At 40.1% G+C, this 26,268-nt stretch overlaps 3 protein-coding genes across 8 annotated transcripts in view; 1 reads left to right on the top strand and 2 right to left on the bottom strand.

Annotated features, from left to right (window-relative positions):
* Positions 1-10,095, bottom strand: part of LOC119814030 (MKKS centrosomal shuttling protein) — a 17,186-nt gene extending 7,091 nt beyond the window's left edge. For 3 of the 4 annotated variants that reach the window (XR_005285347.2, XR_005285348.2, XM_038329277.2), the window contains exons 1-4: positions 9,096-10,095; positions 6,468-6,643; positions 5,152-5,262; positions 2,507-2,652 (exon numbers count right to left, since the gene is read on the bottom strand). Coding sequence is in view for 2 of the 4 variants with exons in the window: in XM_038329277.2 (XP_038185205.1) it covers positions 2,507-2,652; positions 5,152-5,262; positions 6,468-6,643; positions 9,096-10,077 (1,415 nt within the window). In the remaining 2 variants the exon portion in view is untranslated. Of the gene's footprint in view, positions 1-1,193; positions 2,653-5,151; positions 5,263-6,467; positions 6,644-9,095 lie in introns of those variants that run through there. The other variant, XM_038329276.2, reaches the window with a different exon arrangement.
* Positions 10,096-10,249: 154 nt separating this feature from the next.
* Mkks (MKKS centrosomal shuttling protein) lies at positions 10,250-10,439 on the bottom strand. The gene has a single exon (XM_042055051.1). The coding sequence runs from the start codon at positions 10,437-10,439 to the stop codon at positions 10,287-10,289; it is 153 nt and encodes a 50-aa protein (XP_041910985.1). The 3' UTR covers positions 10,250-10,286.
* Positions 10,440-23,291: 12,852 nt separating this feature from the next.
* LOC119814031 (SLX4 interacting protein) overlaps positions 23,292-26,268 on the top strand; it is a 163,610-nt gene continuing 160,633 nt past the window's right edge. Inside the window, exons 1-2 of one of the 3 annotated variants that reach the window (XM_038329281.2) lie at positions 24,238-24,376; positions 26,185-26,240. The gene's annotated coding sequence lies outside the window, so the exon portion shown is untranslated. Of the gene's footprint in view, positions 23,425-24,237; positions 24,377-26,184; positions 26,241-26,268 lie in introns of those variants that run through there. The other 2 variants (XM_038329282.2, XM_038329280.2) reach the window with 2 other exon arrangements.

The raw sequence follows: 26,268 nt of genomic DNA, 5'->3' as shown, positions 1-26,268 counted from the left end.
AAAATCTCTCCAGCTCTCCAATTCATTTCAGCTTTGTTGACTGTAACACACTTCTTTCTCTTGGGCTGGTTCCACTCCCCATAGCAGCTCTTCTCAGCAGGTATCCCACGCCTCAGGTATTTCCAATATCTTGGGGTCTCCAAGGCAATCAGGGATTCAACTTCACAGCTTCACACAACGCTCTCTCTAGGCCTCTACCCAGGGACAAACCTGACATATGACCAACCTCAGCGACTTTCCTTCATCACGGAGGAAAATGCCATAGCCCCTTACTTCTTTAACTCCAGAACCATGAGGTCAACGCTGCCAAGTTCTGCTGCTTACTGGGGCTGGAACACAGTCCCTTCATTCAGTTATATATTCACCACCCTTCTGTTTTTTGTGAGTTCCTTCACTGTTTCCTGCTTTGAGGACCCTTCGCTCCTTCTGGGTTGCCTTGTCTAGGTTTAATATGAGAAGAGTTGCCTAGTCTTACTAAAACTTGATATGCCATGGCTGGTTGACATACAAGGGAGGCCTCCTATTTTCTGAAGAGAAAGAGGGAGTGCTTGGGGGCAAGTAGTAAATGTTGGGGGGAGGGACAGGAAGGAGAGGAGTAATAGTAAACTGTAATCAGGCTGGAAAAACTAAATTATTTAATTTAATAAAAAAATAGATTATACTTCTACCATGAAAATATATCTATATACTTTATGCAAGCTAGTAAGGTCAAAAGCAAACTTCTATCCGAAGAAACCAAACATGCATAGTTGAAGGACCTTGAACAAACCATGTCACTACAGTGCAATGTTGTTCTATAGCTAACACACAGATTTCCTAACAGTACCAGTGAAGTAGATCTGAGACCAATGACAGAAAAGTCCTCTTAATATACGCTTTAGCTCTTCCCTTTCTTCCTGCTCCAACTCTTAATTTCTTTTGATTAGTAAGATGTTAATCCTGCTGGACCCTCTTGGTCCAATAATTTTACTACTCTATGTCCTGTCAACCCTGAAAAAAGCCCCAGGACACTGTCACACTGTCACAGATTTCTTTCTCTTGTACACTGCCTCTTCCTCTTCTTCTTATCCTCCTCCTCCTTCTCTTCTTCTTCCTCCTCCTCCTCTTCCTTCTTCTTCTTTTTTTTTTGTAGCTATCAGTGGTTCCTCTCTGTATGCTGATGTACCCCCAAAGGCAATACTCAGGTCTCAATCTTACTTTATAATTATTTTATTATATGTATGAGTAAAGTTTGCCTGCATGGATCTCTGTACACCATGTGCCTGCCTGGTGCCTGTGGAGGTCAGAAAAGGGGTCAGATCTCCTGGAATTAGAGTTACAGAAGGCTGTGAGTTGCTATGTGGGTGCTGGGAATTGAACCCAGGACCTCTGGAAGAGCAAGCAGTGGTCTTAACTGCTGAGCCATCTCTCTTGCTCCTCAATCTTACTTTTAATCACAATGTGCTTATGATTATTTTTTTGTCATTTGTTTTTGCCAAAATGAGATTTTTTGAAATTATTTTCATCAAGAATTCTTATGCCATGTTTTTCCATCTGAATTTGCATCATTTTCTTCAAGTATTAGTGAAGTGTTGTCTTCTACTTCGGAAAAGGGTCCTACTATTGCTTAGGTCTCAGGCATGGCAGTATCAATGCTCCTGACTCAACCTCCTAGTAGTTGAGATTGCAAGAACATGTTACCTATGTTTAGCTATATTTCCAGTATTTTCTATTATAGGTTATATATAGTTTTAGGGAACACAATGATTTTATTAAAACATCCTAACAAAATTGCACAATATTTAAAATAAGCCAACAATGTTACAGCAAGGAAAGTATCAAGTTTTATGAAAAGCTAAATGTGTAGGACCAATGGCTACCATGAAAAGGGAAGACTACTACCTTGCTAGTGGGAAAGGTTCAGGGTCACCCTTTATTGGAGCAACTCCCATATTTTAGGGTGGTACACTGTCTTTAGTATTTACAAACCTCCAAACATAAATGCATGGTACAAACACCAAATGTGATATGATGGTGACAAAGCAAAGGCATCAAGAATTACTAGCAGTCTATACATTTCTATTTCACATTCATGTCTTTCCTTAAGAAAGTAAGTCTACATTTTTATAAATCATATCTCCTTCTAGGCAGAATAGGCCGTTGGGAGAGAACAACCATTTTTTATCCTTAGACATCTGAACTAGTTTAATAACATAAATATACCATTCTCTTATGTTAGTTTTTATCTTCAATGACATATGAAAGATCTAAAATCAAATTGGCTGTCTCCACAGCCACCTGCAGGCCACTAAGCTTGGCAGTGAAACAGTCTACAATCAAGTTGCTGGCTGAGCCCACAGCTGCCTGTGACAGGCAGGTTTGTGGTTCAAAAGGATGATAAGTGCTTCTTAAGAAAGACCAGCTGAGTCCTTCCTGGCTGTTGTACAAGCCACAGCCGCATCGTGACAGCATATCTGGCCAGTTAACAGAAGCAGAAGCCGCTTGACCTGACCAAAAGTGTCCATACTTCATGTCAATGAGGATTTCACCACCATCGTGTTCCAAAGAGCCAGCAACGGATTCTAGAGCACTGCAAAATGCTTCAGCAGCAATCCGGAGTTCCGCTGGAGAATAACCATCCTCTTTGACAATGTCATCTGCCTTATTATGAACCTAAAGAGGAATAAGACCAGTGAAAACAGACGGATCAACTGATATAAAAATGCTTCAGAAAACCATGATACTTGATCAAAACCTTGTTCAAAAGTTATTCACCTTCATTTCCTTAGATCTGGCAACAATGCTGATTGGCTGAGTCAACCTGGTTGGCCAGAGTAACAATGTATATTCCCAGTCACGTAACCAGAATGAAGGAACAAACCCTTTTATTAGTTTATTCTAAATGGCTGACTGGTGGCACCTCCTTCAGTATATAAAGGACAATGCAGATTATAGGATTAACAAAACAAAACAAAAAAATGAGTATAAAGCAAAACTGCTAAAGACTAATGTCCCAAAGGAAGTACTTATTATATCAGCTAAATGCTTGAGAGCTACTTAAAATTATACTGCAAAATTACAATTAAGACATCATTTAGGGATATGTGTAATTTTCACTTCAATGTTTGAAAAATGAAGATTCTTCAATTTAATCAAAAGACTTTAAACTTTTAGGTTTAGACTTTAAACCTCCTTTTAGTTCCAATATCCTAGATTATTCTGGGGTTAGGGGGAAAAAGGAGAAAGGGAGAGGGAGAAGAAATGTAGAAGGAGCTGTAGGCCACTTCTCAGCTCCTGGCCGTTGGCTAGCTTTACCCAAAATAATTACATGGAAACTGTATTGCCTGGCCCATTAGTTTTAGCCTCTTATTGGCTAATTTTCACATCTTGTTTAACTCATTTCTATTAATGTGTGTAGCACCATGAGGTGGTAGCTTAACAGGAGAGGTCTTATCCTGTGTCTGTCTTGGAGAGGAGAGGCATGATGACTGCCTGAGGCATCTGCCTCACTCTGCTTTCTTTCTCCCACAACTCTGTTCTGTCTACTCCGCCTACCTAATTTTCTGTCCTATTAAAGGGCCAAGGCAGTTTCTTTATTAACCAATGAAAGTAACACATAGACAGATGACCCTCCTTCATCAAAGAAAGAAGGGAGGGGGAGGGAGAGAGAGAACAATGTTCACGCGTGGAGACCAAAGATCAAGGTCAGATACCTTTGTCTCTTGTTCTCCACTTTGCAGTGTTGAGACAAGGTCTCCCACTGAATGGGGAGCTCCCTGACTGGCTATGCTGACTGGCTGGCCAGGGAGCTTCAGGGATTCTCTTGACTACTCCTCCCGGAGCTAGGATTCTTACATGGCTATAGGACTCAGGTCCTCCTGCACTAGCAAATGCTTTACCAATAGCAACCTGCCCAGCACCATGGAAACGTCTTAAAATAGAATTGGTAAATAGCAAACTATGAACTGAATTATGGTTAAAGAACCCACATCCTTGCTCTTTGTAAACAGTTCCCATCTTCTTCTGAAACCAGACTTAAAAGTCAGATGACATCGTTTATATTATACATTTCCCCCACCGTTCGATACTGTCCTGTTTCTTCTAAAACCTACTTAAGATATCTCTTTTCTCCAAAACTTTTTTTCTATGCATTCGATATTATTTGTAGAATACATTATCACCCACTGATTATCATTTGATTGGCTGGGAATTTGTTTTTCATAAAATATAGCTTTATAACTTCTCAAGAATTGGTTTTATCTTCAAATGCATGTGGAGTGATTTGGGAAAGGTGACAGGATTATGCCTGTAAAAATATTCACTGTCTCTCTAGGTCCAGTTACGCCCTGGAAATTCTGTAGGGCCTCTCAGGAGCCTGTCTACTGGAAATATGTGGGGAACACGCTTATCTTTTTGTATCTACTTTCAAACAAAGTAGGCAAGGATTATGAAATAACTGATCAGACCTATAACACACTTATCTAACAACTTTCAGTAAATGGAGACAAATGAGAAGTCTAGATAGCAGAGTTAGTAGGATCCAGGCTGATACCCATTTAAAAATTGTCATGACAGTCTGGAGAGCTGGATCAGTGGGTAAAAGGACTTGTCACTCAGCCTGACGACAACATGCATTCCATCCTTAGAATCCACACATGGAAGTTGTCCTCTGACTTCCACATATAGGTGTCATGGCATGTATGAATCCATGTATGAATGCACACATGCATGCGTTCATGCACACACAAAGTAAATAGTAAATGTGAAATCTGATCCTTGGGAAATGTGTAATCCATGAAGTTGGCTCTTCTCTTGATACTCCAGAAAGCATTATACATATTTTGAACCACAGTCCTTTGGTTGTGAGCATTAGAACATTAGATGCTGCTGAATTTCAGAACTTCCAATAACAGAATGTCAGCTTCAACATGCATTAAATATAGATAATGCTCAAAGAACATGGCCAGTTTCTAGGTTAGATTCATGATAACCAATACAATCAACTCAGCACCTTGTATATATAAGTATTACTTTCCTAAAATATTTTCCACTACATTATCTGAGTTTTGAAAAGTTAAGTATCAAAGCTTGTTGGTATCATAATTTGGCCATTGTCTGACGAAACAAAAACAGCTGCAAACTTAAGTAATGCAAGGAGAATGTCTAACTTACCTTGTGTCTGATATGAGCAGCCAAGTGTGTTTCTGTACAGCCACCTCCCAATAATACCCATGGTTCCTTGATTGTTAGCTGTAAGACATGCATTGCCGTCTGACATGCGAGCTAAGGAAGAAACACATCAGAATCAGGATCTCACCCTGGTACGTGAACTCTACATGCTTTCAGTAACTTACAGAGACATAGTTTCAATTTTTCACTCTCTGTGTGTCAGGGAAAGGTGCATGCCAGGACGCATGAGTAGAGGTCAGAGGGCAACTTGTGGGAGTCAGTTCTCTTCTTAAATCATGTGACCCCTGGGAACTGTACTCATGTCATCAGGCCTGGTACTGAGGGCCTTTACTTGCTCGGGTATCTCAGTAGTGCAAAAGGTCCCGGTTTCAATTCATAACGAACAAAATCTATTTTACCAAAATAGTAAGGTGACTAATAAACATTTCCGATGAAGATTAGAGAACGAAGAGAGATTTTTAAGACATACATCTGTTTTCATGGAATTAGATTAATATTTTCTTTCACATCTACTTTGCTCACAAACACACAGCCTAAAAGACATCAGTGACAATGTGGTTTGCTGGTCCTTCAGTTAAAATCCAAATCTAAACAAGGAAGCTGGACAAATGTTATAAAGTCTGTTTGGAGCACCAAGCAATAGTAAGTAAAAAGCATGCAAATCTCTGATTTACTAAGGATGGATTATTAAGCATATGTGAATCTTTAAACAGTTCTGCATATTGTCAGTTCCCTTATATAAAACTTGCAGAAAATAAACTCTACTAGAAAGTAAGTGACTGGGAAATTCACTTTCTGAGTCAATTATTCATACACATTAACAGCAGTACACACAGTCCAGGCATGATCGGCCTGTGGTGTATGGGTTACATGCCTCCCAGAGCTAGGAATGCAGCAACACATTTGTAGATGGCAATGTGGCACCAAGTCAAAAGGTTGGATGACTTAGGCAACTCAAATAATTTCTTAGGAAAACTTCACATCAAGAACCTTTAAGTTTCTTATAAAAAGCAGAAATGATAACGTACAATATATTCCAAGTTTACTATAGCAGCCAACTAAATTAGCTTCATTGAGCCGTTGCCTTTCCTCTTCCCTCTACTGGTGCTCAGATTGGATCTGTCTGTACCAAGCTCCACTCTTGAGCTATACCTCCAGCCCCTATTTCTGTCCCTTTTTGACTTGTATCACAGTGGAAACTATGAAAGACTGTGAAAAACAAAAACAACGCATCCCTCAACCTGCAGTACCTGCTGTGACTGCTTCATCCACGCTGTAGGTCCTGGAAATCCACCTACCTTCAGCTCCTCCCAGGCGGTGTCATTTCTACTGCAGAGAAGCAAGCTGCAGACAGTTGCCTCATGAGGAATAAGATGGAAAAAGTGTTTGGAGCCAAACCTTGCAGCGTGCAAATCTTTCACACTTCCATAAGTAGTAGAAGCTATTGTGTTTAGGGAACCAATGAGTGTTGCTCCTATTTTTGTAAAGTATAGAAAATATAAACTGTATAAGCAAAGATGGAACTCTTAAAATGAATAAATATCAACAAAATTCCTAGCTAGTATAAAACCCCTCACCAAAGCTTATCATTTAAAATACGAAATACAGGATAAAGAAATAAAACCCATTTTAGATCTCTGAAGTTCATACTCTGCTATTAAATGATGCTCTTTGCTTGTGTAGGCTCTTTTGGTTTATGAACTTTGTCACAGCTGCCTCTCTATTGCTGTGATAAACACTCCATCAAAAGCGGGTAAGGGCTATTCTGGACCACAGTTCCAGGTTAAAGTTCATTACAGTAGAGAAGGCACAGCAGCAGTAGCTCACAGCGGCTATTCTTACCACAATCAGGCAACAGAAGGATGTGTGCATGCATATTAGTGCTTAGCTTGCCTTTTCAATGTTATACCATCTAGGAATTCCTGCCCAGGGAATAATGCCACGCACAGTGGTCAGGCCTTTCTGGTTCAGTAAATTTAATCAGGTAGGCAGACTGGTAGTATTTATTCATTTGTGCACGCGTGTGTGTGTGTGCATGTGTGTGTGTATGTGCGTATTGTTAGGCATGTGCTCTACCACTGAGCTACACTCCCAATCTTACATACCTATCTGAACATCTGTTCAAAGCTATTTTGTACTCTCTGGAAAAGGCACACAACAAAATTACCTATATTTTAAGGAAGTTCAGAATCCCTGAAAGCCTAGAGATCAAAAACCACACATTAAGGAGAACCTCATTAATTTGAAGAGTGGAAAAGCCTTTTTTAAAAAAAAATTCATTAATTTCTTTGGGAACTTTAGGGCGTGCACACATACACATATATAAACACATACTCTTTGCCTAAGAGCTTTTACAAAAATGTAAATAGGTATGCAAGTGCCAAAATAAAAAATATGACATACTAATTTTATTTTTCTTGTCTTCTTATTCCTATTTGTTTATCCTTTCACTATCATGGGGGAAATTACATAAACCAAAGTTAAAATACAGAGTTGATTTGGGTATTAGCAAAATCTCTTAATGTAGTTAAGTTATATAGGGATCTACACCAATTTCTAAGTAAATGTAAGAAGTAACATTTAACACTTGCATATCAAAACTATGACTTGTAGCAACTCACTTTTTTGGAGGCCAGTTTTTGTTTTTAAAATATACTTTCATGTAGTCCAGGCTGTCCTTAAACTTGCTATGCAGGGGAGGATTGAGGATCTTGAACCTCCTGCCTCTTCCAAGGGCTGGTATTAGGCATGTAGCACCTTGTCCACAGACTAGAAAACTAATAGAGTCATAATTTTCATGGTGTGTTCTAGGTATCTGAGCTAAGTCACAAAACTGGACGAGCGCAGAAAACCAGTGCCATTTACAACACTGGTGCTATGGGAAAATGTTTCAAACTTTAACTTACCAAATCCAGAATACCTAGCATATGTTAAGCTGGAAACAGGCAGACCAATGCAAATTAGTACACAATTTAGGTCTGTCCTACGATACCAAGAATGAATTCCAAATAATTATTCCAATGTTCCTAGTAACTTCCATTTTGATAATCGTTTGGCTGACAGTATCCAACACTTGCCATACTAGTGAACTTTAAGAGTTCATTAAGTTGAGAATCACAAGGCAAGTACCATATACTTCTAGCTATTTGGGAGACTCAAGAGGCTCCCTTAGGGTTAGCACTTGGAGACTAGTCCAACAGCATAGCTGGACCTTGTTAAACAGAAAGCAACCATTGCAGTCAATATGGATAACTGACAATTCCTGATTTTGTCAGTGCAGTTACAGGACACTGACTTGAGAAGTGGCTCACATAAGGGATTCAACCTTTTTCCTGATCACCTATGTGTGTTTAGTCTGTTAAGTTTGTGATTGTTATTTTAGATGTCAATTCATCAAATGATTTTAAAGGCCTGAGGGCCAGACACGTTAGAAACACTGACTGTAAAAGGTACTCTCGGTTCAAAAGAACCTAGCTACAAGTAGTTTTGGTAAATGTCAAACATGTATAAGTATACTTGCCTCCCAAATTAGGAACTATTTGGGCAGAATACAGAAATTTCTTGGAGTTATGATAAAAATGAAGATGAATATAGCAGGATTTAAAAGCTTTGTCAATTTTAAAAATTGTGTGTACAACATTAAAGACCATATTATTATGTTACACTTCCCAACTACCTATAAAATACTAAGGGTTAGATCATAACAGACTACACTTGGGTTGAAAAAGCCACCACCACTGTTTCTAATAACTGGGAAAGGAGACCTTTGAAACAACTTTTGTTGCCAGAAACGAGTCAAATGCTGTACGACTTGTGGCTTCTAAATACTTTCAAGGTATTAACAGTGACACAAACCAAGCTTCTCTGCTCAGAAAGGGAGGATGATATATTAGCTTTAATGTACAAAAGCCAAGAGGAGTTTTTACCTGTCACTTTGCTCAGGGGTTCCATCAGAGTCACTCCAACTCTGTCGATGGCAATAACGTGATGCTCACTGAAGAACTGTTTCAAAGATGGGTGCATAACTTTTTGGCACAGGACAAGATCTACATGGTCACTAACTAGCTGCCTTCCCAGACTAAGCAACTGCTCTAAAACTGCATTCTCAAGGGACACTTGGTAAGGGACCACCACAGTTCCTTCTCCAGCATTAGAAAAATCTCCTGATAAAGACACACAGAAGAGCGCCACCTTGAGGGCACTTGACTTCCGGGTGGGTAATCTCCTTAATTGAACTTCGGACACTTCAATGAGCAGTCCAGGTAATATAGTGGAATCTGTAACTCTTTGGCCCTTTAAGGGAACAATTATACTCTTCCCTAAAATGATTCGGTCTTCTGCACTTTCTGGGATTGTAAGCAAAAAACCTTTCAAAATCAAAGCACTGATGTGATCTGTTTCTTTTCTGGTGAGCAAACAGGCAGGTTTGCTGGTTAAGATACTGTGGACCAAGCCAAGGAGGATGTGTGTACTACTGAAATCAACTGGGATTCGACAACTACAGGCTTCAGACTTGAGATAACTGGTGCAGAAACTCAGGAGGTCTTTATTTAACTTAATAACCTTCGTGGGTGTTAAGCCTATCCTTTGAGTATTTTCAATCAGGTTACAGCACAGAATGGCTGTAAATAGGCCACAGTCACTGAAGCAGGACACATGATTCTGCACAGACGCTGTTAGGACCTTCAATACGGGATGGGTGACTGAAAGGTTGCGAAGCAGGGCTGAGGACTGTGAGGTTGTACACACACTACCTCCCAAGCCATTGTGCAGCTGCTTCAGCCTCCCTGAAGGGCCATAGCATGACGCTAGGATTCCTTTCAAGACAGAAAGTGTGGACCTGACTCTCTCACTTGTCAATGGTTCGGTTTTACACAGTGATGGCTTCTTAGCTTCGAAACGAGACATCCTGCTTCAGGTAGAACCTGTACAGGTAGCTTTATTTTGTTCACGTTTTTCATTTATTGCACCGCCATGTGTTTTAACATTAAAAACAATTTTTTCACGAATGAGAGTCTGCATTCAGCATTGCCAGCTACAAAATTCAAGTGGTTTACAGACAATAACCAGTAGACATTAATTTAATGACATGAATAATTCCAAGTATTTATTTTGCTTCATTCTTCAATATTCTTTTGTTTGTCTCTGGACTGAGACCTCACAGACTCTTTTGCAGCTCTCTGCATAAAGTATGTTCCAAGATGGACACCTACAAAAGTCACCCCGGCCACAAGAAGCCAGTTCTTTCTAATCCAACTGGGGTTTCTCATTTCTTCTTTTATTAGCAAGTTCAGATTCAAAGTTGCTTCTTTCTATAAAAAATTAAAAAAATTTAGAAGAATAATTCCAAAGTATTTTAATTTAAATTTAATCATTTTAATACTCTGCTCCATTTTTAGAAAAGGACTTTAACTATCACAAGCATACTGGAAGTGAGAAAGGGAAACCAATGGACGTCATACTCTTGCTTCTAGAAAATAAACGGCACATTATAAATCTAAGTTTATTTTTCACCCTTACTAATAGTCATGGTACTAGGTACTCTGTAACTCCAGAAGAGAAAGTAAACACCATCCCAGCTACCTACAATAGTGACCTTCCTGCAGGATACGCTGGTGCAACAGTGGCACAAACGCTGGAGTAACCAACCACTATAAAATTGGATTTGAGGCCCATTTCATGAGATAGAACTTATATCTGACATTGACAAAGTGGCCAATAATCTGAGACCAGATAGATACTGGACCTAGAGGAAAACCTAATTATTCTGCTAAAAGATCATGGCAATAAAATAACTCCTAATGACATTCTGCTATACTTGTATTAGTGCACTGCTCAGCCACCATCAGAGAAGCTTCCTCCTCCAGGAGATGAGAACTAGTAGAAACCAGAGAATGAGAGACCTCAGAAAACTTGGTCCTAAATGGGAAATCATCAAACCCTCCCACCTCAGCACTGAGGAAGAGGAGGTGGAAAGACTCTAAGAGCCGGGGTGATGGATGATTCCAAGGAAGCAGTGTCTTACACAGCAGGTCTGGAACACACAAACTCACATCAACTGTGGCACCATGTACAGAACAAATGGAGTCCCAGTGCTAAGATGGGGAAGTAGACATAAGCCTCCATTCCTAACCTAGAAGTTATTTCCACTTGACAACTTCTTTCAAAGGAAAAATTAGTTTCTCCTTGTTTCATTGAGTATACAAAAAACACATAAAGGTTGGCTCCATGGTCAGCAGATGGACAACAGAAAAGATTCATAGGTGTTATTGGCGGGTTTTTTTTTTTTTGTCTCATATTGCATTTCTTAACCTTATTGGTCTTTTGTTTGCATACTATGGTTTTCGATTTTGTGTTTTTATGGTTTTTGCTTGTTATGTCTCTGCATGTGTTTCTTGTACATTGCTTGCTTGTTTTCTTCTTTTTCTTTCTTTTCCTTCTTTTTTTCCTTGTTTGTTTTCAGAGAGAAAGCCTTGATTTGGAAAGGTGGGTAAGTAAGGAGGATCTGGAAGGAGATGAAGAAGGGGAAACTGTGATCATAATATATGAAAAAAATTATTTTCCATTAGGAAAAACAAAAAAAGGCTTTGTTCTCTTGGGATCTTAAAAACAAGTTTTTATTTCTTTATTTGGTGTAATTTTTATTTTTTAATTGTTTTATTCTGCTTTGAAACTATGCTTAGACAGGGCTTCATTTAAATCAAATCCTGTTTGTAAACACATGACAACAGGATAGCTGTGATGGTTAGTTTAACTGCTAACCTGACACATTCTAGAATCACTGTGATAGAAACTGAGTGAGGGCAATTACTCAATTAGTAGAAGACTTGCACACTGTGGGTGCATGACTCCCTACAGAGAGAATTCTAGACGATGTATAGAGAGTAAGCTGAGAACTGGCACCGATTCCAGTAAAGATGAGCCCAGCCACTTCGAGGTCCTGCCACCTTGACTTCCCCCAGAATTCCACAACTTGGAATTGTGAGTCAAAAGCAAAACAGAACAAAACCCAAAAAAGTTCCCTTCTTAAGTGTGTCAGGATATGTGTTAAAGCAACAGGAAAAGAAAAGAAGTCAGCAGTTGTGAGCATTCCTACTGTAGAAACTCAGTACAGTCTAGATTTAGTTGAATCACAGTGAAACAACTATATTAGCATACAAACTATGCCTTAAAGACTTGGTTAAAGTCAGAGTTAATTTTATAGTTTCATCTACTAGTCAATCTTTTTCAAATCCCTAGTCAACTAATGCTCTCTAAACTGTTGGTCAATACCAATTAAAAAAAAAAAATCTAAGAATGTGCTCAATGACAAAGAGAAAAGGAGCTCATGCTTTGCAATTCAATTTCAAATTCTAAGCACCACACAATGTCACCACATACAAATGGAGAAGCAGAAGTGCATTAGTAGTCTATGTAAGGCATTAAAGTGCATGCCTTGAGGCATGACATCCTGATGTCTTAAGAATGATGTGTAAGAAATTCAGTTTATAGATTTTATTTGTTGAGGCCTAGTGTCATAAAAACAAAGGTTTACCTAATTATTAAATAATGATTTTCAGGAATGTACTAATCACGTTTGCCACTTGAACTGAATTTTGCATTAGTACACTAATCTTGGGTCAGCAAGATTAGTTTGGATAAATGGATAAAGCACCTCTCACCAATCCAAACTGATCTAAGCAATGAAACTGTCTGAAGACATGCACCAAGGCCTATCTACAAGTACTGTTCAAAACAAAGCAACAACACAAGCTGAAACTAATTCCTAGTTTACAGAAACAGATGCAATCCACTAAATTCACAATGTGGGAGATTTCTAACAAAGTAGACCGGGGGGGGGGGGGGGATGTACTCCCGCAGAAACAGATAATCATTCACCAAATGTGTGCTTGTCTGGATCTAGATGCTAAAAAACTCAGTTTGTTATTCTGTTGTTGATTTTAAAGACAAATTCAGAAATATGATCAGGAACTGGTTATGAAGTCATAGTAAAGAGTTCCTGTTAGTTTTCTCAGTGTGGTCAGCATAAATGTTGGTTCCATTGTAGTAGTATGGATGTTTACTATTACCATTAAAAATACAGAAAGGCTGCATAAAGGGTTTACTTTAAATTCTTCTATCAGTTAAAAGAAAAGGATGAGGAAAAAGGTGCCTAGCTGCTCACTGGTAAATCACTTCTAACACGTGTAAGGCTCTGGTTTCAACCCTTAGCACTGCACTCAAACCAAGACAGAATCACAATACTGCTAAGTGTTAATGTGTACTTGGTGGGTCTAATTTCTACCCTTTCTTTTCTCATGTTTGAAACTTTCTACAAAATAAAAACTATCAATGGACAGACATAGCACTTGTTTTTATGAGCTTTGCTTATTTAGAATTAATGTTTAACGTACTTGTGAACTCGGCTTTAACTTCCACCTATCCAAAACCAATTTAAATACTTAATTCTCTTTGCCTATCTAGCAATGTTGGCTTCAATTTTGTTGGGTTTCTTGTATTTCTTTGGAGACAAGGTTTTATTACTATGTAGTGCAAGGTGCTTTTGAACTTGCAATTCTTCTGCTTTAGTCTCCTAAATCCTGGGATTACAGGTTTGGGCCATCGCACCCTGCCCTCTCAAATCACCTACTGCTCATTGGTATCTAAGATCTTACTATGTTCACCTAACATTTTAGGAAATACTTTCTTTTCTCGGCTTTAGTACTTTATTTTTGAGCAAGGAAAACTTTTTTCTTTTAAAGTCTGACTATAGATCGTCTCTATAAACTCTAAAGTTCTACACATACACCCTAAATGGTCTTACAGCAATCTGAAAGAACTTATCTATAAATATCAAGCATCTAATAAATCTAACTCCCTTTTCCTACCCATGAAAAGTCTTTCTGCATAGGAGCTGGGTATGTAGACAGAAGTTTCTGTCCTGTCTGGTCCCTTAGCTGTTTAGTCTCAAAGAAACACATAGAGGCTTACATTATAAACTGTTTGGCCTATTAGCTCAGACTAATTATTAACTAGCTCTTACAATTTAAATTAAACCATAATTCTTGTCTATTTTTAGCTATGTGGCTTGGTACCTTTTTTTAGTGATTCATTTTCATCTTGCTTCCTCTGCTTTTGGCTGGTGATTGTGCCTCTGCCTTTCCTCTTCCCATAATTCTTAGTCTGATTCCCCCGCCTATACTTCCTACCTGGCTACTGGCCAATTAGCATTTTTTTAAACCAATGTGAGTGAGAAATCTTTACAGTGTACAAGAGCATTATGCCACAGCAAGGGTACTTGTTACTCTTTTCAGAGGACCCATGCTAGTGACTCAAAGTTGCCTGTAACTCCAGCTCTGGGGATTCTGTCATCTTCTGGCTTTTGCAGGCACTCACATACAAGTGGTGTGAGTACACACAGCACCCCTCCCCAACAAATCCTTTTAAATACATATAAATTTTATAATAAAAAGATTATCCCTAAGGCTATATTTTAAATTGTCAAGTTTCTACTATTGGTTTTGCTACTCAACTTTCCATACAAAAAAAATTATCTAGTATTTTAAATCATGCTCTTTATTTTTCTCCTTATGAACATTTAAAATTAAAATCTTGATATAAAATAAATTTTTGTTCCTATTTTTGAGATAGGGTCTCACTATACAGCTAGGCTGCTCTCAACTCCTAATCTCTTTGCCTCAGAATCCAGAGTGCTGAGATTATAGGCACTGGCACCAATAATCATTTTTTTTTTTTTTGAGCCAGGGTTTCTCTGTGTAACAGTCCTGGCTGTCCTTGAACTTGGTTTGTAGACCAGCAGGCCTTGAACTCAGAGATCTGCCTGCCTGTGCCTCACCACCAATGCTGGGATTAAAGGCGTGCGCCACCACACCTGGTGCGATGACCAGTTTTATAGCAAGCTAGGATAGCAATCCTCTTTAAATGAGTAAAACCGCACCGAGGTTCTCCTAAAGACATGGCCTTATGCCAGAATTTACAGCATATTTCTTAACTCAAGACATACTAGATAAAACCTGTGTTGACATGATAGCTCACACCTATAATTGTAGTTGGGAAGCTGAGACAGGAGGACTGCTCTAAGTTTCAGGCCCGATTGGAACTTGAGTGAGACAATTACAGAGTTGTAATTTTTTCCTGGACCCTTGGGGCCAGTGATTTCTTGGACTGTGTAATACATAATGGAAAAGTCAGTGCGCACCACAATCAACACAGTACTCATCATCTGCAGAGAACCTCCAGGTATGGATTAAGTGGAAGAAATACTTCCGATTGCTTCATGTCAGGTAAAATCAAGTTTTGCTGTTAAAGGAGTTTCACAGATGTTTTGCTTTTTAAACATTTTAGATTTTGGAATTATGGATGGCAGATTATAGACCTGAACTATATATAAAATCACACCCTCTTGAATTCAGTGACTTCTACACACAGAAAATTATTTTGAAACTATTTCTATTTTTTTGAGTATTTGAGTATATCTTAACAAAAACATAACTTTTCAATATAGTTTTTTTTTTTTTTTTTTTTTTTTTTGGTCAGAGTGCTCTAAAATTAAGTTCCCTGTACTGGAAATTGTGTTGACCAGATTTAATGAAACTTACCTGAAAACTGCAAGCTGCTACTTCAGCTACGTTTGGCTCCTTGGTTGACTTGAAAGTCCAAGACTATCTGGTTCAGTGGTATCGTCCTTAGGAATTTGGAAGACAGGGCTGCTTTTGATTTTGTGCCACCCCAAATGTATGAATCCAATTAAAGGTACCATTACAATCAGAACTTTGTATTCTCTCCAGAGGTTCTGAAAGCTCATAGTCTGTTGACATCAGCACACCTATGAAAAGATTACATTTAAAGGAAAAAAATTAAAATTAAGCCAAATGCAAAACATAAATTCTCTTAAATCATGCCTACAAACACAAACAGTATACCGCACTTCAATAAAGTTCCTTACGGGCTACAGAGATGACTCAGTAGTTAAGAGTTCCCAGCACCTACAAAGCAGCCCACAACCACCTGTAACTCCAATTTGAGGAGTTCCAACACCCAGGTTTCTGCTGGCATTGAGCACACATGCTGAAGGCAACCTCTAAGACACACACTGAAAAAACTGACTATGAAGCAATTGTTCAAAAATTAAGAATGAACTCTTGCTTGGGAGCACTGGCCTAGAATTCCCAGAATGTGATAAAGTGAACTCCTCAGAGTGTTCTGAGCCTGTCAGCAGAGGTTGACAATGGTCTCGTGCTACTTGCCCTAATCAGGGCACAGGTGTCTGCATCATTTACTCTGCTTAGATTAGCTACGTTAACTTTAGCTTGTTCTTACTACAGAAGAGCTGGGCTAAACAAACAGATTTACCTCTACTTTGTTATAGTATGTGGCTAACTACACCTAAGGGCCACAAAAGGAAAGGAATGAGATAATACAGACCCCATTTTTTTTTATTTATTTTATTTCTATCAATGATGGCAATTCTTCTCTTCTGCATTAAAAGATTTTATCACTTCAATTTCCCAGGAAGACTTTCCTCAGGTTTTCTGCAATCGTCACATCTCAAACTAAAAGATTTCTTGGTGGCAGACTGACAGTAGATGGAGGGAGAAAAAATATCCCAAACACCTGGGTTCTAGAAAGCTATATCAGATTATCCTATTTCTGTAGCAGTGTCCATTAAAATAATTATGTTGTTATTTTTCATTAACAATTTGAATACAGACCTTTTTTTATATAAATTTTTATTTTTTTTTTAACAGATTTGTATTTTGCCTTCGAGGCTTCCTGGGCGCCATCTGGTGGTGTTTTAGGCACAGTGTAAGGAGTTCATTCTGCTTAAAATACATAAAAAACAACACTTGCACAAAGTGCAACATACTCATGGAGAGATGACTATTTTAATTTATTTTATTATTTATTTATTTTTACTAATTATTTATTAATTATTATTTATTAATTTAATTTTAGCTAGAATGCTAAAATTAACTAACCCAGATCTTGTGTTTAGGATGTTTGATAGTTATACAACTTCATGTCTTTAATGAAAATGTTGATGTTGGATATTGAATTCCTTATTTCTGAATTCCAATTACTGACTTGAATAATTCTTTTAAAAATAGTCTTTGTTATTTTCAATTTAAACAACAGTTCAAGCTTGGTCCTCAGTGTAGGCACCAGGCACAATTGAAAAAAGGATTCTGAAAGTTTCCATTATAAAAAAGTGATCTTTTGAAGAGAGCTATGTTCAGCCTAATTCATTGTGTAACACAAACATTATCAAAACACCATGAGATGCCTCATATGTACAGGTTTAAAGAAAATGAATGCATACTGTACTCGTGCCTAACCTGCCCAGAATGGTAAAGAGAACAATGGTTTACCTTTTCTGCACATTTTCTAGACATATCTCCTAAAATGGCACCAATTTTATTAGACTTTTCTAGTCTTGTGAAACACACTCCTCAAACTTCAACTCCTGATGAACCAATGGTTCACAACCGAGTTCACAGTTTCCACTCCATATAATGCTACTCTTTTACTCAATCGTTCAAGGACAGCTCACTCAACATCTAAGTCAGGAAATTTATTTTTTTTCAGCAAATGTTAAAAGTTGATACATCATGAGAATTTTACAGTCTTTTCTAATCTTCACCATTCAGTGTATTTATAATGAAAAGCAGACAATACTGAAACCCTTACAAGATGGCGTTAAATACAACTGAGTAGCGGCTGCGAAGTGCCACGCTCCCGGCAGCCTGCGATTCGCCAGGAAGAATATGTGGATTAGAAGTCTCTGAGGTCTCCCACATCTGTGCTTTCACTGCTCTTCCTCATTATCACCTGATATTATATCAGAGTTATAATAATCCTGATTATCATCTGATTTTGGGACTGGTTGGGGAGAGGGGTTAGAAATCATGTAAACTGTTCTAGATTAAATGTCCAGTTGCTTGGCTCTCTGCTTGTGGCAGCTGAGATTTGTATCTGTCCCTAATCTGCTAATCTTCAAAGGGTCAATTTCTACCCTTCATCAGTTTTGAGATTTCATTTCATTCTACTTTTGCTTCTGTAAATAACCTATTGGCTAGAGAATGATAGTTATGGGCTATTAATACCCCGAATTTCTTGTCCACTCTATAAAAATGTCCTCACCCCATCTTAACCTTCCCAACTGTCTAAAATAAGGAAGCAGTTACCTACGGTCCAGTCCCATTTGCCATCACACTGTCAGCTCAAACACCATTGGTCCCTCTCTTCCATCTTCACCTACCACTTGTAAGGGTCGTCTTCCTCTGCATGCTTGCGACCATTTTTCTCCACTGTAAAGAACCAAAGCCTATAATCTCTGGACTAGGAATCACAAGAGAATCATTGAGAAGATAGCATTGTTCAAGGGCATTCATCCTTCAGCAAAATAGCAAATAGCCCGGGCTATATGAAACTCTATCTCAAAACTAATAAAAACAAAAAAAGGCAAATCAATGAATCAACAACAGCAAAAAAAAAATTATTTTTCCTTTCTGGACTGCTGGTATGCCTGAATTTTGTTTGGGGGTGGGTGAGCAGGGAAAGAAAAATATGCAGGGAAGGATAGCTCAGTAGCTAACTGCTCTTGAAGAGGAATGAATTCCAGTTCCAGCATCCTCACAAGTGGCTCACAAGTACCTGTATGTAAGTCTAGTTCTGGTGGACTGAACAACAAACACCTTCAGGCCTCTGAGGGCACCCGCACTCACTGCACATATCCCAACAAGGGCACACACATATATAAACGTAATTAAAAACAAAATCAAGTTAAATTATTTTATATTAAGCTAGTAAACTCTGAGATCTGAGATCTAGATATAACGTATTCTACCCTTCCCCTCACTTTTCAAGCCAGTCACCATGTCTTGCTATTTCATGACTCCCAATGCCCCCCTCCAAAAAAAAAAAAAAAAAAAAAAAAAAAAACATAGTCCAGACCCTCATGACCTCTAAATGACTTTCTTTTTTGTGGTCCCATTATCAGTAGCATTAGTCATCACTTGGAAACTTAGTAGAAATGGAAATTCGCGCCGAGTGGTGGCGGCGCACGCCTTTAATCCCAACACTTGGGGGGCAGAGGCAGGTGGATCTCTGAGTTCGAGGCCAGCCTGGTCTACAAAGCTAGTTCCAGAATAGGCTCCAAAGCTACAGAGAAACCCTGTCTCGAAAAACCATTAAAAAAGAAAGAAAGAAAGAAAGAAATGTAAATTCTCAGGCTGCCCTGACCACTGGCGTAGAAATTCCGGGTAGTGTCCAGAAACATTTACAATTCCCAGGAAGTCCTAACGCTGAAGTTGGACAGCTACTGTCTGAGTGACCTCCAAAAGCCTCTGTACTCCTAAACATACAAGAGAAATGGGAAGCCATGTTTCTGTTTGCCTGCAAGACTGCAGTAACATTTTTCATTACAGGGTCAAAGTTTAATCTTATAAAAACACACAAAGGCCATAGAGATTTAGCTTCTACTGACTGGTTTTTCAAGTAAATCAGGTTAGTAAGAATGTATCATAAAGCAGTGACTTAAGGGAATGAGCTGTGGACTCCTACTGCCTGGGGTTCAAATCTTCCCTGGACCCTCTTTGTAAGTGCACTGCCTCAGTGAGCCACTTCTTGTCCCTACCACAGAGTAACAGTGACTTCCACATCAAAAAACTGTGTTGAAATTAACATACTAGAAACAGCCTGAACTCTGTACAAGTAACTATTAGCAGTCTTATTTGGTCATCAGAAAAGGGAGGATGTCCCCCCGCTTTTTTTTGAGACAGTGTTATATATAACCCAGGCTCGCCTCCAATTCATAGATGCCAGACAAAAGATACAAATATCCAGATTCTCAAGAACAGGTTTTGTGGTTTCGAGGGCTCTTGTTTGGGTGTGGGGTGGGGTGTATGTGTCTAAAGTCAGAATGTAAGAAGTTATAGGATAGCTAACAGTGGAGTTTGTAAGTCAGGTAAGCTGTGAAGGAAATAAGAGAACTTGTCAAGCACAGAAACGCAGCAAACACAGAGTAGATTCCACGTATGCTTCTCTGGTTACAGTTAATAAAGTTAGTTATCAGGTGATTAGAGGTGACAGTCCTGATACCTGATCTGCACTTCAGAATGTTGGACAAGAACAAAGGCTTTGAGCAAACATCCTTAAACCTCCATCACAAACCAATTAACATGTTGGGAAAAATTGGTTCCTGCCTCAATCTCATAGCCTGTCGCATCATAAAAATTATCATACATATTTACAACACTATAGTGTGAGCATGGGTAACTGCTCAATACATTGCAGCTGTTACTGGTGCATCAGCACGACTTCTAATACATGAAAGTAGCCCCTCCAGAAACGCCTGCTTGAGCAATGTGATCATGTATCTAATCTTTTGCTTTTAGTTTACAAAATTAGGAAAATACTGTATTGATCCAAATGTCTCCAGTGTTCACGTCAATTTTCACTTGAGGTACACGTGGAGTTATTTTATTCAAATGCCCCTGACTGTCCACACATGCTGGCAATACTAATAGACTAGGGAAACTACCACGGTGAATAAGGAATGGTGCTTGTCCTCTAAGCCAAGACCAAATTTAGAAGGTGGTGATATTAATAATCTATGATTGAACACCTTACAGGAGCAAAAACAAAAGACCTAATTCAAGTCTGTAGCAGGCTTTCTTTTGGGCCACCAACCAGCTCCCAAATCACGACACAGAAATTTATAATTAGGTATGAATGCTCGGCTTTAGCTTATGCTTGTTCCACCAGCTCTTATAACTTAAACTGTTTCTCTTCACCTATGCTTTGCTTTGTGACTTATTTACCTTTCGTTCTGTATGTTTTACTCTCCGTGTCTGGCTGGTGGCTGCCTAGATGGCCCCAGGTTTCTTCATTCTCCCTTGTTCTCTTTTCTTCCTTATTCTCTCTGCCTGCCAGTTCCACCTATCCCTCTACTACCTAAATACTGGCCGTTCAGTTTTTTTAATTGGACCAATCAGGTGCCTTAGGCAGGCAAGGTAAAAAGAGTAACACATCTTTACATAATTAAACAAATATAGCCTAAACAAATGTAGCACTTCTTTGCCTAGTTAAACAAACGCAACACAACTTTACTTAGTTAAATATTCTGCAGCATAAACAAATGTAACACATCCTTGCATAGTTAAAACTAATAGTCTACAACACAAATCTCCTGATTTTTCAAAACCACACTTCTCTGTTTCCTCTGAATTAATCCCAGGGCTTTCCAGTCAATATATACGATTAGTTAACAGCCACTTGTTTTGTTCCTCAACTTTATTCTCACTGTAGAACAGTTACTAGGGAATCTCGCTTTCTTAGTCCTCACAGGGTGGCTCATTAGGATAGGAAAGGAGTTGGGGCAACTTTCTATTTCATAGCAGAGGACATTTGTGTATACTACATAATCTCCAACATGTTATTACTAGCCTATTACATACAAAGCAGAAAGCAACAGTAACCCACAACCTCAGACCACCTCACATACAAACTGTTAGTGGTTGTTTATTTGGAGTGAACTCTTCAAGTCAGGTGATGACTGGGCTAAGAGGACTGGTATCAACAGACACCCACCTGACTCAGTTCCATGCAGTGCCTGGGGTCTAGATGTCCAGACAATAAGGAAAAGTCCAAGAGGTTATGAGAGCCAACAATCTTGGAAACTGGCTAACCACCTGACTGAGGTCTATACCGACAACAGCCTCTGTGCTTGTTTTAAGTAGTTTAGGTCGTTTATTTCCCCAGGGTGTCAACGCTCTGCTTTCTCAAGTTGTCAGCAACTCTAAGTAAAGTTTATCTTAAAGATTCAGTATCTGAGCTGGGCGGTGATGGTGCACACCTTTAATACCAGCATTCCAGAAGTAGAGGTAGGAGGAGCTCTCTGAGTTTGAGGCCAGCCTGGTCTTCAGAGTTCCATAACAGCCAGGGCTACACAGATAAACCCACTCTCGAAAAACCAAAAGAGAGAGGGGAAAAAGATTCAATTTCTGGTTCTTGTAGTATTATGGGCCTGGCATTTCTTTCACAATTCTTGAGCTTCAACTCTTCTTTCGGGTGTCACTTCTCCAGAGAGCCTTGCTCTGAGCACTTAATCTAAAACTTGGCTTTCCTCCCCCTCTTCATTACTCTCTAGGACTTAGCACTAATCTATGTTATTCCTAGAATGGTGAGAAGAACCCTGCCAGTCTAGATCACTGATGTATGCAATAGTCTCTCTCTCTCTCTTTCTCTCTCTGTACTAAGAATTAAAGTCGCCATATAAATCAAAGAATCAGTCTCTCTCTCTCTCTCTCTCTCTCTCACACACACACACACACACACACACACACAAAACGCAAAAGCAGATATTAGTAGAAAAACATTTGCCCTCGAACATCAAAAAAGATCCAGGAGGATGAACATGACCTCTGCTCATGTCAGATGTGCTTGGATCTCCAGTATATAGTCACAAGTCCGAGTGCTGTTTCTGCTTTCTCAAAGTTGACATGACCATGCTACCAGCTCTATGCTCCAGTGTGGCGTTTCGGGGACGCCCCCACGTCCCGACAGCCCCGGGTGTACAGGCACCCTCCCCGTGAAGGAGTTATTCCAGTTTCGGGCTGCAGGTGGAAAGCGACAGCGCAGGTGACCCCGACTATTTCCCAGGGAAGCTTCTCCGTCCAGTTCACCGCACAGGTGGCTTTAGGTAGCTTTATTCCAACTCTACCTGGTACTGGACACTCCTGGCTACCCACACTCGCACAATCATAGAATAATTACGTCCTGAAACAACTTTTAAAGCCGGCCTTGGAGCCTCTCCGTGGCCAGCTGCACCGGGGTATCCCCGCCCCCAAATACCCTTGGCCGAGGCCACCCGCGACCTTCGCGTGTGTGGGGACTCGCAGCGGGAGCACACGGTAGCTTATCCACTGGCGGCTCGGGCGCTCTCACCTGCCCACCAGCAGCTGTACCTCGCAGCCAAGCCGCCGTCGCCGCCGCCACCGGAGCGCAGACCCGGGCTAGGGAAGCACACACGCTACGGACTCCCGCTCCCTTGGCCCAGAGAGGCAGGAAGGCGCATGCGCAGCTCCGCGCGTCCCGCCCTCTCTTCCGGTATTTGCTGGACGCTCCGGCTAATGCAAACTGCGGCCGTCACCAAGGTGTCTTCTGTCTTTGCAAACTACCGAAAGTGAAAACGTTTAAAACCACATCGCAGCATTAAGGCGGCGACAGACTTTGAGACCTTCTGCTTCTTGCCAGGTATTTCTGGAATGAATGAAGAAGTTACCCTCTTGGCTACTTTTCGGCCTCTGACCAATCACAAAGCGCCTTCTTTTGTCACTCCGCCTCAATTCCCACCTCTCTCAGGGGGCAGAACGTGGCTCCGCCCTACGGTCCCTGAGGGACGTCGGAGAGCGGACATGCGCAGTCAGTGCAGGACGCCGGGGAGGAAGCTTCCGCCCAGTCTTGGTGCCCATTTAGGCAGAAGTCGAGAGTCTCCAGCTCAGTGCCGGCACTGACTGGTTAAATTCCGTGCTCTTGCCGTTATTTTTTTCTACGTTGGGGATAAGTCTTTTGCTCTCTCGGGCCACCCGAACTATTATGACGTTATGTTGAAGCATACTTTCAATTAGCTTTTCTCTGGCATTGTGAAAGCCACCTTTGCTTCTCAACCTATCGTTTACCCTTCCTCATCAAAATATTTTTCACACCTCACCATGTAGTTTTGCGATACCATAGAAACACTACGTTTTATTTTTCCTCTGTCTATCCCTACGTATCATTGGATTACGGTAGTTCGTTATCTGCCAATCGTATTCATGGCACGCCCAGCCTCTAAACAGTCTGCTTCTGCCGCCATTTTTATTTTGGTCTCTTTAAAAAGCCTTGAGGTCAAGTAACGAGAGCCATTTTTCGTTTGGGCAGATTCTTTCGATTATCCCGCTACTTTACCTAGCGTTTTTCCGCCATCTTGGGTCCTGGTACTGGCTTCCAGCGCCCGTGAAGCCGGTTTCGCCATCTTGTTTTTGGGCAGTGGCTGCATTCTCAAACGCGCGAGGCGACACCGGGAAAGGGAAGTGAGCCAAAGCCTCTGCGGCTTTGCCTGCCGCCTTTTTGGTGTCAGTTTCCACATCCAGGTACTAGTCCACCAGTGACCCTGGACAGTAACAAAACATAAAAAGCCCGAACCCACCTCCCGCCACCAGCATAGGTAAGAGCATAATACTCTGGCATCTAGCAGTTCCCTCAGCTGTACTGAACTGTTAGCTTATTTTCTGTACCATTGTGTGTTTTTGTTTTGATTTCGATACTTTGCACAATCTTTCTCTTAGGCCTTTTCTCTCCGTTACTTTTTGAAAACACTCCGAGTGCTGAAAAATTGTTAAACATCAGGGTGCAAGAAGACTGATACTTAAAATGAAAATAATGTTGAGGGAATTTCTCCCGAATAAAAGAGCCAAACAGATGGGACAGCAATTTGTATTTACATCCATAGACATAATAGACATAGATGTAAAATAGAGCCTTCAGAGATTTTTTTTTCCCCCTCGAGACAAGGTTTCTCTGTGTAACAACTCTGACTATCCTGGAACTTGCCTTGTAGACCAGGCTGACCTCTAACTCAAAGAGATCTGCCTGCCTCTGCTTCCCAAGTCCTGGAATTACAGGCGAGCACCACCACTGCCCGCATTCTCAGAAAATGTTAAGATGTGATTTAGGGATTCTGTTCGTTCGTTTGTTCATTCATTCATTCATTCATTTATTCATTCATTCACTCAGTGCCTTTGTTCAATACTTAACTAACTTTGTGCTATAGAAAACAAAGAACAGAATCTCTCTTCCTGTCCTCTCTTGGCGCGCGTGCCCCCCCTCTTTCTCTCTCCTCTAAGTAATAAATGTCTAGTTCTACGCCTGAAAAAAAAAAGAAAACAAAGAACAGTTAAAAACAAAAACAAAAACAAAACAACAACCACTCAACCCTTTCTTGGGGCTTTCATTCAATTTCTTTGCCAACTACCAAGCTGGCAAGGACTGTTCCATAGTTCTTAGCCCTACTGGACAAGCAACTTAATAGGTTCTTGCTTCTCCTATTTCTTGGGTGTTGTACGTAGCCATAATTGTAAACTAGTCGACTTACTATGGCCTTGTTCGGTCTGGTCATCTACCAGTCAGGTCAGCACCATCTGGGACTTTGAATGATTAGAAGTTGCGTGTTGGCACAGTATGATGTTGACTTGGAAATTTGGGCTGTGGCTTACAGTGACTTTCTGTAGCCCCGGGCTTTCTTCTGTGTCTTTCTTTACTGAGAAATCAAAATCAGGAATTCTCTAACTTGGCTGCCCATGGCAGTTACCTGGGAGGCTTCTAAACCTGACTTGAGGCTGGTTACAGACAAAAGTCCAGACTCTGGGAGAAATCGAAGTGTTACTAAGGTATTTGATGGCACTGAAAGTGATGTTTATGTTTTTCATGCTGTTATAGTTAAGAGTGTGGTGTCTCCCCCCAACCCCAGGACTTTCCTTAAAATACTTAGGATTTTGAAGAAGAATATTAGATTGGGAGTGTGGTGAACCAACTTCCCAGTGACTAGTTACCTTGCCAGTCAACTACCCAATGATTGGTTACCTTACACTAGTTACCTTGCCAATTAACTTTCCAGTGATTGGTTACCTTACACTAGTTACCTTGCCAGTCAACTTCCCAGTGATTGGTTACCTTACACTATATTGCCAGTCAGCGTCACAGTCATTGATTATTGTGTGACTTTTTTACTCAGTGTATTAAAGTGGGAAAGAAGAATGGAAGTCTCTTGTTCTCATGAGTCTCACATGGATGTTTCCATCGTGGAGATGTGTGTTTTATCACTGTGAAGATGAACTTTATTACACTGCAGTATTGGCTGTCTGCAGTTTAAACACTGCACGGGATATTGAGGGGTGGTGATAATGGGGGTGGTTAAGAAAGTCAGATGTGAAACTGTGTGTCCTGGCCTCACGTCCTGCCTTCTCCGCTCTCCAGCTCCACGCTCTGGAGTCTGACAGACATCGTCTACCCTTCTGCTTCAGTTTTGTAAGGTAGGACCGTGTGAGAGTTAGCTAAGTT

Source organism: Arvicola amphibius, chromosome 5 (genome assembly GCF_903992535.2).
Source record: "Arvicola amphibius chromosome 5, mArvAmp1.2, whole genome shotgun sequence".
NCBI lineage: Eukaryota > Metazoa > Chordata > Mammalia > Rodentia > Cricetidae > Arvicola > Arvicola amphibius.
Note: the sequence above shows the minus strand (reverse complement) of the source record. Positions and strands in the feature narration are given on the sequence as shown.

Coding starts and splice junctions, on each gene's coding strand:
- Mkks (XM_042055051.1), bottom strand. CDS start 10,439: ATGAGAAACCCCAGTTGGATTAGAAAGAACTGGCTTCTTGTGGCCGGG.